Genomic DNA, 10392 nt, shown 5'->3' with positions numbered 1-10392 from the left:
CCCCCCCGAGGCTCCTGTCTCAGTATACACTTTCCAACTTCTGCAACAACTGAGGATGTCCTACAAGCAACCCCTTGTTTATCATGCTTTAGGAATGAATAAGGATTGTATCGTGTGTCCTGTGCACTGTTTGGGAAACAAGGGTCTTGCTGAAATGCTGTGTTTAAAGATGGCATCCTAATACATACACACAGGGCAGATGAAATAAGGGTGCACAGGCACTCTTAACCTGGCTTTTCCTAATTTGAGTGCTTGTCTTTGCAACCTTGAGGTTCTTTTAATGTAGTTTGTTTGATTAGATGTCATTTTCCAAGGATTTAAAAAATATTTTAAATTGAAAAAACGTCCATCGTATGAAATCTTACTGAAACCCACTTGCTTCCTACCGTATAGGTCATAAGTAGGGATTTTTTGAGGTCTTTAGATTTATTGAATAGTCTTCCATCCCCGAAGCAGCGAGTTGTTGGTAACAGCAAAAGGCTATTACCTTATGTGGACCTGCCTCTAGAAGGTGGTGGTGATATTTACTAGACAGTGAAAGAATGACTCCAGAATAATGGGTTCATTTTAGGTATTGGTAGGGGTGTATTGAAACAGTTACTCCCATCCATTGGCTTCTCTCTGAGTCTTTTTGCTAATCTCCTTTTAGTCTTAATGATTTTAATTTTGAAAAGTTTTTTTAATAGCCTATTGAAAATGAGTTCTGATAATGACAAATCAGACATTCTTACATACAAGTCTTCCTACCTGCATAACCTATAATAAAAGGATAAATAGCACTATATATAGGTGGCATCAATACTTGAATTTCCTCAGCCTGAAAACTGAACCAGTATTGGTTAAATGCTGTACAGAAATGCTTCTGAAATGCGTTTAACTTGGAAAATATAAAGCCTGTGTCATGGTATTCTATGCTTTGAATCAAATCTGCTTTAATAATAAACTCATAAATGACTCAACCTTGAATATTTTAGCCTGTATATTAATGTACTTTTACTGAATCATTCTGATTCATCAAAAAAAATTCAGTGAGAACTGAACTGAAGCAGTTTCTCCTAATGCCTGTTTTCTGAGCCTTCTAACGTAGATTTATTTTATAGGAAAGTAGGATTGTTTTAAAAAGCAGTTGAGGAAATATTGTTCCCCATGTCTGGATGGAAACGCCAGAAGTTAACAGGCTCATTTTCTGGGTGTTTAGTTATCTTAATGCTATTGTTTTTAAAATGCAAACCCTTTCTTGGAAATGTTGAAATGCAAACAAAGGTTGCATTGAAAGGATCGTTTTTGATAGGAAACGATAAATTGTTAAGTCTTGTTCAAACTTTCCCTAATGCATGAAGAATTTTCTAATGCAGTATGAAAATAGGTCTGCTGAAACTGGTGCACACACGATACTGATGGTAAGCCATCTGTATCATAATCAAGCAATTTGTCATAGAGTTTGGACCTCAAAAGTTTGAGGGGCCACTGTCCAGCTGTTTCTCTTTAGTAAGCTGCTTCCTCTTTAGCAGTCTTCCTGACTTTTATATCTGTATGGCCAGTAGAGAACCACCTTTTGCGGAGTTCAGACTATCAATAATATTCATTTCAGATTGATATAATTAGTACACGCATGTAAGGCAAAATAACAGTAATAATCTGAAACTATTTAAAAATGTAAACTTCCATTTTTTTCTAGTATGTGGAGAATATACTCTGCAACCATTTGCTATCAAGAGTTGTTTATCTGGTATTGAGACCTGCCATATTTATTCAAATATAAAATGACCCTGAATATAAGACAACCTCCCAATATGGAGTCCAATATTCATAAGACTCTCTATATGGAAAAAATTATAATTTATTATAATTTTCCAGGTATAGAATCTAATTATTGGAAGCGTGCCTTGAATTTGCTCCCTTCCCACTGCTACAGCACGGAAAATTTAATCTGGGGGGTAAGAGAGCCTCTGGGCCCCCTTGCCCCCCCCCCCAACTTCACCTGCAGTCCCTTCCCTGCCTCCGTCCTTACTATCAGACCCTGCTCTCCCTAAACACAAGGAGCAAATTTGAAAACAATGACTTTGGAATAAATGTATCTAGTAATTTGCATATAGGCAAATTGTTACAGGTACCCATAGACTTAGATAAACTGCATCAATTCTGGATGAACTATTTTGAAATTTCTGCAAGTTGTAGCACAGGTATTGCATAAACACACCTTTAAACAGCACTTTTGTACCTAGTGATCTATAGTACAAACTGTAATATTAGTCCAAAGGCAAAAGGCTCATGATTTAGCATATTGTTCATTGGGCTGTGCCCCAGCAAAGTCAACGGTGTTTTCAAGCCATGATAACCCAACAGCTCCATATGTACATGTATTCCAGATACCTGCCCCCCCACTAAAGAGCCGTGTGCTAATTAGCCTCTCCCACTCATGACAGGAACTAGGTGTTCTTGTCATGAGTCCTGGGATGCTTTAAAAGTGTATATGCAGATGAGACATAGGGCAGACCTGGTCAGGTTCCACCTCATGGACAGCTGGGCCACACTAATCTGAGCCACACAGGTTGAGAGAAGGGGAGATGGAGGGATTCTGGGTAAACTGTTTGGGGCCCAGTTTGGTGATGTTTGCCATATATTTAAGGCTGGTGAAGAAACAGGAATCATTGGAAATAGAAGAGGTGCAGCTCAGCTGTGCATGTGAAGAGGAGGTTGAACTGTATTCAGTGTTGTAGTTCACCATGACTTGAAAAAGTGTCAACACTAAGGGGATTGTGCGCAGTGGGCATTGCCATATTTGTCATACAGATGGGCTACACTAACCTATCCTTGTGGTAGGTTGCCATAAGTATGTTTTTTCCAGTCTGGATCATGTGTTTTTAGCCATTCTCAGTGTTGGCTGCATTTAATCAATTTTGGGTGCATTAATGCTGTAAGTGCATTCAAAGAAACAGGGGCATCTCTGCCTATTACAACTACTGTGATTTCAGCATGAATTGATAAATGGTTCTTTGGATAACTGAGTCTTAAAAATGTGTAGCGTGATAGCTTGAAATGCACTTGAAAGAGAGGGTACAGGTGTAATGTGCTGCTGCTGATCTACAGTTCTGACAGCACTGAAGCTTCAGGGTGACTGTTAAGGCTTGTTGCACTGGTCCATTATAGAAGTGATTGTGGGAAAAGTCTGTGTCTGAGGTACTAATAGAACCTCAAGGTTAAGCAAAGATGAAAGACGTATTACTTCTGCTAGTGATGTCCACTAAGATCCCAAGGATTCGAGCCACTAACTGTTGACCAGCACCCTCAAATTGTAGCTGAAGCCAGTTGTGTCAGTTCTCAGCACTAAAACTCTGCTAGTAAATAATTTTGTCCAAATTGGGCTTCAGCCAATCACCCCACATCTGGGTATTGCTCTTGTCATCACACGCTGGCAAGACACAAGTGGCAAATGCCATGTTGAAAGAAGAAAGTGGGATGAGTGCTATACATAGCACATTGTGAAATCTGCCCCCCCCAAAAAACAAACAAAAAACCTTAAGGCATTTTCAGCTAACTCTTTCAGAGTAGGTGAAGAAGCCTGCACTTTGTGATGCCAAGACACTGAATGCTGATTGTTTTGTTCTAATATCATATTAGAACAAAATATTATATCTAATATAATATTGTTTTGTTCTAATATCATCCTCAGTCTCAAAAATTGGAATTCCCCCCCAACTACTTAATAAAAGATATCAGATTCACCCAAAGAACCATGTCTGCCTATGTCCTTAGACCAACAAGGCTACAAACCTACATCCTCAGTCCCTAGTTTTGTATCATTGGCATACCTTGTTGATCTAAAATCCTGTTTCAGTAATGCTGTTTAGAAATGAATTTCACAGAAAAATGAGCAGATGTATATGCCAAATCACTTAAAATTACTGCCCTACTTTTCACCAAGGCCCTTGTTGCTACAGGTCCTACTGTGAAGGTTAAGGTCTGCTAGATACTTTTATGATTGTCCTGGAATTGAAGTTTCTTTCTTGAATTCCTTCTCCAAATTTGGGTTTTGGTTGGGTCATGGGAGAATTACAGTTCAAACTTAAAAAAAAAAAAAAAAGAGAAAATTTGCATCTAATCTTCCTGGTAGTATCCCTTCAAATGTAGTGAAAAAGAAAATTGTAGTAATCTTTTTGTCTTAGTGAAATTCCCTATTTGTATTCCTTTCTTATAACTCAGATGAAATTTTGGCACCAAATATTTTCTTAATGTTTTCAGAAGCAGAACGCTCTGAAAGGAACACATTTGCTGAAAGGCTCTCTGCTGTTGAGGCTATTGCAAATGCAATTTCAGTAGTATCAAGTAATGGTCCAGGAAATCGGGCAGGATCATCAAGCAGCAGAAGGTAAACTGGTTTAAAGATGCATTACTCTACTTTTTATATGCTTCACTCACTTAGCATTGTGTATTAATGTAACTCAAGTCTTTGCCATTTACCCAAGATCAAGCCTAAGCTCTGTCGTTAGTTTCAGAAGTGATGTCTAGCTGTTAAAGCACAGGCCTGGCAGTCAGGGAGGCTGCTAGTCTTGGAATTCTGGTTGTAGTACGGACTTCTGAGTAAGGGCACATCTTCTATCTGTTTGTCCCTCAGCTTCCTCAGTTGCAAACTGGGACTACCTTGTGAGAAGGTTCAAAGCCATTAGTTGATTTATGTTTGTAAAGTTTTATAAGAGTCCAGGCATAAAGTGTTACAGAACTATAGAAGATTTTGTTTTGATTTATGGTTTGGACAACTTTCCAGGATAGACAGTGGGCATGTTTTTATTTGTGTGTCTTAAATTGCCTAATACTGAGACTACTGTTGCTAATAAATTTGTTATAGTGATGCATTCTGAAAGAACTTGGAGTTTTCTTTATCCAAAGCTTATCACTGCTCTTATGGACTGGAAATAAATGGTGTCAAGATAGTATTCCTGTGATCTAGCACTTTAGAGGATGGTAAAGAAATTGATAAACTTCCAAGATATCTGATGGCATCAAAATAAGTGCCTCTTCGCCCTTGTATCTGAATTAGTATTGATTTTGATAGATGTCTAGAACAGAACAAGTTTCTACCTTTACAATATTGGGTTGTCCTGTGTTTACTGGAGAGTTTATACTATTTTAGTATTCTAGCTTGTTGGCCAAAGCAGAAATGAACTTGAAGCTGTTCTTTGTCATCCATGAGCTGCACTTCTCAGTCCAGTCAACTGTTTTGATTTAGGAGAAGTAAGGGTTAAGCCCTCCTCCTACCTCCTCTGGAAAATTCAACTGGGACTCCTAACAGGAGTTGGGTTCATACCACTTCCCTTAGGCATGCACCACACCCTTGTATTATGTTCTTCTGTCCCCATAGCCTCCTGAGCATCCAGATTCGGCTGTGTTGATGCAGGTTTTAATAATAACTACTTGAATTCTATTGTCCCATTGTTCAAAAATATCCTGTGGGTTCATGCTTCCTCATACCTTTCTCCCTAATCTTTCATTAGACTCTCCTCATGTCTTTCTAGTGAGGTAAAAGGCCTGAGTGTTTAGCCTACTTCTCTGCCTCTCCTCCCAGCAAGCCTTATTTTATAAGCTGCTCCACTTGCAGGATCAAGACTTCATAAGAAGAGTGCTATACCAAAATATGAAAAGCTAAAATATGTTCTATTACAATAAAATGGTAGGAAGGAATTAAAAATTACTGTTTGACTTCATTCTTTGTGCCAAAGAAAATCATAGGAATAAAAAAAATTAGGTTGCCTTTAACTCTAAATGTTTGCATAAGTGTATTTTTTTTTAAATGAGCATGGGATGGAATTTGTTTAATGTTTGTCTAGTTTGAGACTGAGAGAGATGATGAGAAGATCCTTGCGAGCAGCTGGATTGGGTAGACATGAAGCCGGTGCTTCATCCAGTGATCACCAAGACCCAGTTTCTCCACCCATAGCTCCACCCAGCTGGGTTCCTGATCCTCCTGCAATGGATCCTGGTAAGATTACTAATGCGTTAGTTGATGCCAGTGTAAAACTTAATAGAAAAAAATGAGGGAGAGAAATCAGTGACTTTTATGGCTCAATTTAAATATGTGCATAATGCATGTATAGTTGGTAAATGCTATTGAAGTGTAGCATTAGTAGTCAGAAGTGTTTTTTAATGAGAGCAGAGATTTAGGATTTAAACCCACTTTTATTAATTAAAGTAAACAAACATTTTCCTTTCAAAATGCTGTTGCCAAACTTCCTATAAGTATTTGCTGTAATGTTGGCTAAATTGATGGCTGTCTAGTGACATTACCTTTTGCTAGAAGCAAAATGTGTATAATGTAGCTAAGTACTACAAAAAGAACATGTTGTTAGGGATGTTTTTATATATTGATGTACATCCTGCTGTTCTGTTTACTGAAAGATGGTGACATTGATTTTATCCTGGCCCCCGCTGTGGGATCTCTTACCACAGCAGCGACTGGCACTGGCCAAGGACCTAGCACCTCTACCATACCAGGTGAGAGCATGCTATTTCTCTGTATATACTTTAGAAGGAAAACAGTCAACACAAACAAAAGCTGGTAGGTCTTTTGTATACAAAGATTCCTTTAAATGAAGAGGGGCTTGAAGCTGCATTTTACCAGTTCATTTGAACTATATTTGTGACTTTACATAAAGCAGAGTTGAAGGAAGACTTCATGTAAAATCTTCTGCTTACCTGTACATGATGTACAGGTGGATATGTACTCTAACAGGATAATAAGAAATTACTGTCTCTAATTTAGGTGACAGTTTCACATTCTGAAATTCAGTGACATACATAATATATTATTGAAATCTGGTGTATGCATCTTAGTAAAGTTGCTGTTTAATCATACCAGTGCTCTTTTTGATGAAAGTGCTTGCAGTAAATGACCCACTTAGGGGATTCTGTTACTAGTGCTCTGTTTTTTCTAATCACAGGTCCTTCTACTGAGCCATCTGTGGTGGAATCTAAGGATCGGAAAGCAAATGCTCATTTTATACTGAAATTGTTGTGTGATAGTGTTGTACTACAACCATATCTTCGAGAACTACTGTCAGCCAAGTAAGAATTTTAAAATTAATTGCCATATTTCTTACCTGAAGATGATACATCAGCTGAAACTTATTCAAAACAGTCCTTATTAAACTGTTTTCAGTGTGTAGGCAAATATTTTCATGTACAAATATGAATATATATTTAGTAGATTTCATAGTGGAAATAGACTTACTGAAAAGAACTTATTAGAGCATAACTTGTGTCCCTCCGTGTGTAAGGTAGCAGAACTAGGATAGTAATTACTCAGATAGATATATAATTATGACCAGAGTGTAGTTGGAAGGCAGTCTGTTTCTTGAGTATTCATAATATATCAATGCAGCAGTATGCTCAATTCTTTGTTTAGGCCATGGTTGTCAAGTAATGGATGCAACCATGGAAATCTGGTCTTTTAACCTCAAAATATTCCTGATCACCAGTGTTCTATGAGAACTTAATCTAGTATTGGCACGTATGTTGTGATAATACTGTATTGGAGAGGGTGCAGTAGGACAAAGATGCAAGTCCCAGAGACTCATTCTAGAGAAAAGATTAAATGGACATGAATTTATCTTTGCAGAAGACTCTGAAATTAATTACATTCTCCCAGGTAACAGGATTGGTAAATTACACTATGCTCCTATTGATAAACAGCTTTAAAAAAAAAAAAAAAAAAGCAAGCAGGTGTTTTTGTAAACATGAAATTGGGAATGTATTATAGGTACATTACCCTTTGACCAACAGATGTGTGCATTAATATGCTACACAGCATTTTGAATGGATCAGGTATTTAAATTCTTGCCTGAAAAAAAGAAATAATGAAATCCTAGGATAGAAAAGCCCCACCCTCCAGCTGAGGTAACTATTCTGACAAAGGTGTGAATATGGTAAATTAGAAAATTATCAGCAGGTACCCAGTCTTAGTTTCTTTGCTATCTTAACGTTATCTACAATTCTTCTAGTGTTGTCTTGTTATTCAAGAACACATTTTTGCTAATAAGTCCACACCAGTGTTCAGCAGCTGTTTTTATCCCGATTAATTGCTGTATGTGCAGATTCAAGGCTGGCATATCTTGTAGCTGTCTTTTACTTGTAATGGGGATAAAAAGAGTTCAGCCTTTTAGACGTGCTTGTTAATTTGTTTCCTAGGGATGCAAGAGGCATGACACCATTTATGTCTGCAGTTAGTGGCAGAGCATACCCTGCTGCAATTACCATTCTGGAAACTGCACAGAAAATTGCTAAAGGTAAATTAGCTTACTGTGCTTGCCATAGTAGATTGTCTTTTTAATTTTGGTTTGGCATGTGTGCATATATAGTAATTGAATTCATAACTAATACATGTTATTTTGTATGAAATTGCATATGTTTGAGTGAATGATAATTTTGAACTCATACTCCCAAAATGCAGCGCATATTACTGTAGGCTGTGGAAAGTGTTACTACTTGAGAAGCCATGCCAGTTTGTGGTATGTTATGACAGTGTTACTGTTACACGTTTGGATTACAGTAGTTTTGACTTCCTTTACAGTCCTTCATGTGAGAATCCTATTATTTTACAGACAGAAATACATTAATATTAAAAATGCTGTCAAAGTGCTAAATCATTAACGTTCACAGTTCTTCTGTACTTTAAAGTTGACCTATCCAACTTCTAAGCCCCTGGGGGTGCTACACATCCCACGTGCCCTTATTAGTGTGCTTCCCCTCTTGCCGATGCAATGTGCTGGCAGGGGAAATTTAAGCAGGCACATCATAACTATGTGAAATGACAGGTTACATGGAGTTAATTTTAGAATGTTTTCCTTGAAAGATTATTTTGTACATAGTGGTTGTTTTTTAATCCTTCAAAATAAATTGGCTAGGATGGCATTTTGAAGCTAGAGCCAACTTCTCGTCTTTGCTACAGAAAGACCTCTAGTAAGACTGGGGAGGGGGAAGCCTTCTAAAAGCATTTATGATTCATATTATCTCCATATGGGTTTTACTGTGGCAGAATTTTTAATTAATATTTTTTTTAAACACTTAATTTTTAGCTGAGGTAACTTCAAATGAGAAAGAGGATGATGTGTTTATGGGAATGGTTTGCCCATCTGGCACAAATCCAGATGATTCCCCATTGTATGTTCTGTGCTGTAATGATACCTGCAGCTTTACATGGACTGGTGCAGAGCACATTAATCAAGTAAGTTATGTATTCAGAAAGCTGAAACATTCCCATTAACTATCTACCATCTAGCTATACTTCGTATGTAGTGACATAGAGCACTGCTAACCTTATCTGTGTGCTGATGGGCTCAGTCAGTTGATTCATTTTAACCATTTGAGTTATGCTATTGTCTATCTTATCCATTTCTTCTCAACAAGTAAAATATAAAGAATAGCTATTCTGATCAAACCTTTTTTGTGAATACAGTTCTGTCATCTTGACCAGTTTGGACAAGGATTTTGTTTGTGCGTAGTATTCTTTATTTTTTTGAGAAGTAGTGACTAGTGACAATTTCACATTCTTAAACTGGCATCTTTTTAGGTGGAATGAATAGATCTGACCTGCTAAAACTGATTCAAGGTGTTGCAATTTTTTTTAATGAATAGGCCCACTTGAATCAGCATGGGAAATCTGCTTTTATTATGTTGACCTCACTGACTGTCTTGATGAAGCTTAACTAGTAGCTTTCTTTTCTTATCTTACATATTTTTGAGAATTGTCCCATTCTGTCCTCATTTAGTTTGGCATGTTAGTTTAATAATTTACTTATTATATGGAAAAAATATAAGGAACTATGATATACTTATTATATTAAAGTGTATACTAAATCATCATTGATAATAAATCTTCACTTGTATCATGCATAATTTTCCTCTAACTCTTCTATAAACTGTATTTTTCATTCTAGGATATTTTTGAATGCCGAACATGTGGTTTACTGGAATCACTTTGCTGTTGCACGGAGTGTGCAAGGGTTTGTCACAAGGGTCATGACTGCAAGTAGGTGCTTGCTTGTAATCAGTTTCTTGAAGTAAAACAGGCCTTAATTGGTTCCTCTTTCTGCTTAGTAGTTGTATCTTATAGATTTGTTTATTGCCTTGCAAAATACCCAAATGTTAAAATTTTTCACTAATTTTCAAATACTTAAACTTCCTCTTCCAGCGTTTCTAAAACTTTAAATAGTCTTTCACTATATAAGTAGTCTTGTTTTTGTCTTTCCATTCTTCTGTGGAGGAGCAGTTGTACATAGGAAATAAATGGTGTATTTCATGGCTGTCTCATATGTTTGATCTTTGTGCAAATATAAACTAATACTCTTAAAATGGTATTTCTCAACAGGCAGGCTATAGAGGTGCCACAGGTGTGCTGTA

The 10392-nt window shown here is 37.1% G+C and overlaps 1 protein-coding gene across 9 annotated transcripts in view; it reads left to right on the top strand.

Annotated features, from left to right (window-relative positions):
* The window catches only part of UBR5 (ubiquitin protein ligase E3 component n-recognin 5), a 175212-nt gene that overhangs the window by 105135 nt on the left and 59685 nt on the right, over window positions 1-10392 (top strand). For 8 of the 9 annotated variants that reach the window (XM_019528036.1, XM_019528038.1, XM_019528037.1 and 5 more), the window contains 7 exons: window positions 4243-4369; window positions 5826-5977; window positions 6394-6489; window positions 6936-7059; window positions 8182-8279; window positions 9069-9217; window positions 9930-10021. In XM_019528036.1, the coding sequence (XP_019383581.1) occupies window positions 4243-4369; window positions 5826-5977; window positions 6394-6489; window positions 6936-7059; window positions 8182-8279; window positions 9069-9217; window positions 9930-10021 (838 nt within the window). The remainder of the gene's footprint in view (window positions 1-4242; window positions 4370-5825; window positions 5978-6393; window positions 6490-6935; window positions 7060-8181; window positions 8280-9068; window positions 9218-9929; window positions 10022-10392) is intronic. The other variant, XM_019528031.1, reaches the window with a different exon arrangement.

The sequence above is a fragment of the Gavialis gangeticus genome, unplaced genomic scaffold (genome assembly GCF_001723915.1).
Source record: "Gavialis gangeticus isolate Ggan-Ray unplaced genomic scaffold, GavGan_comp1, whole genome shotgun sequence".
Taxonomy (NCBI): Eukaryota; Metazoa; Chordata; order Crocodylia; family Gavialidae; genus Gavialis; species Gavialis gangeticus.
The sequence above is the reverse complement of the archived record's forward strand: the minus strand, read 5'-3'. Positions and strand labels throughout refer to the sequence as shown.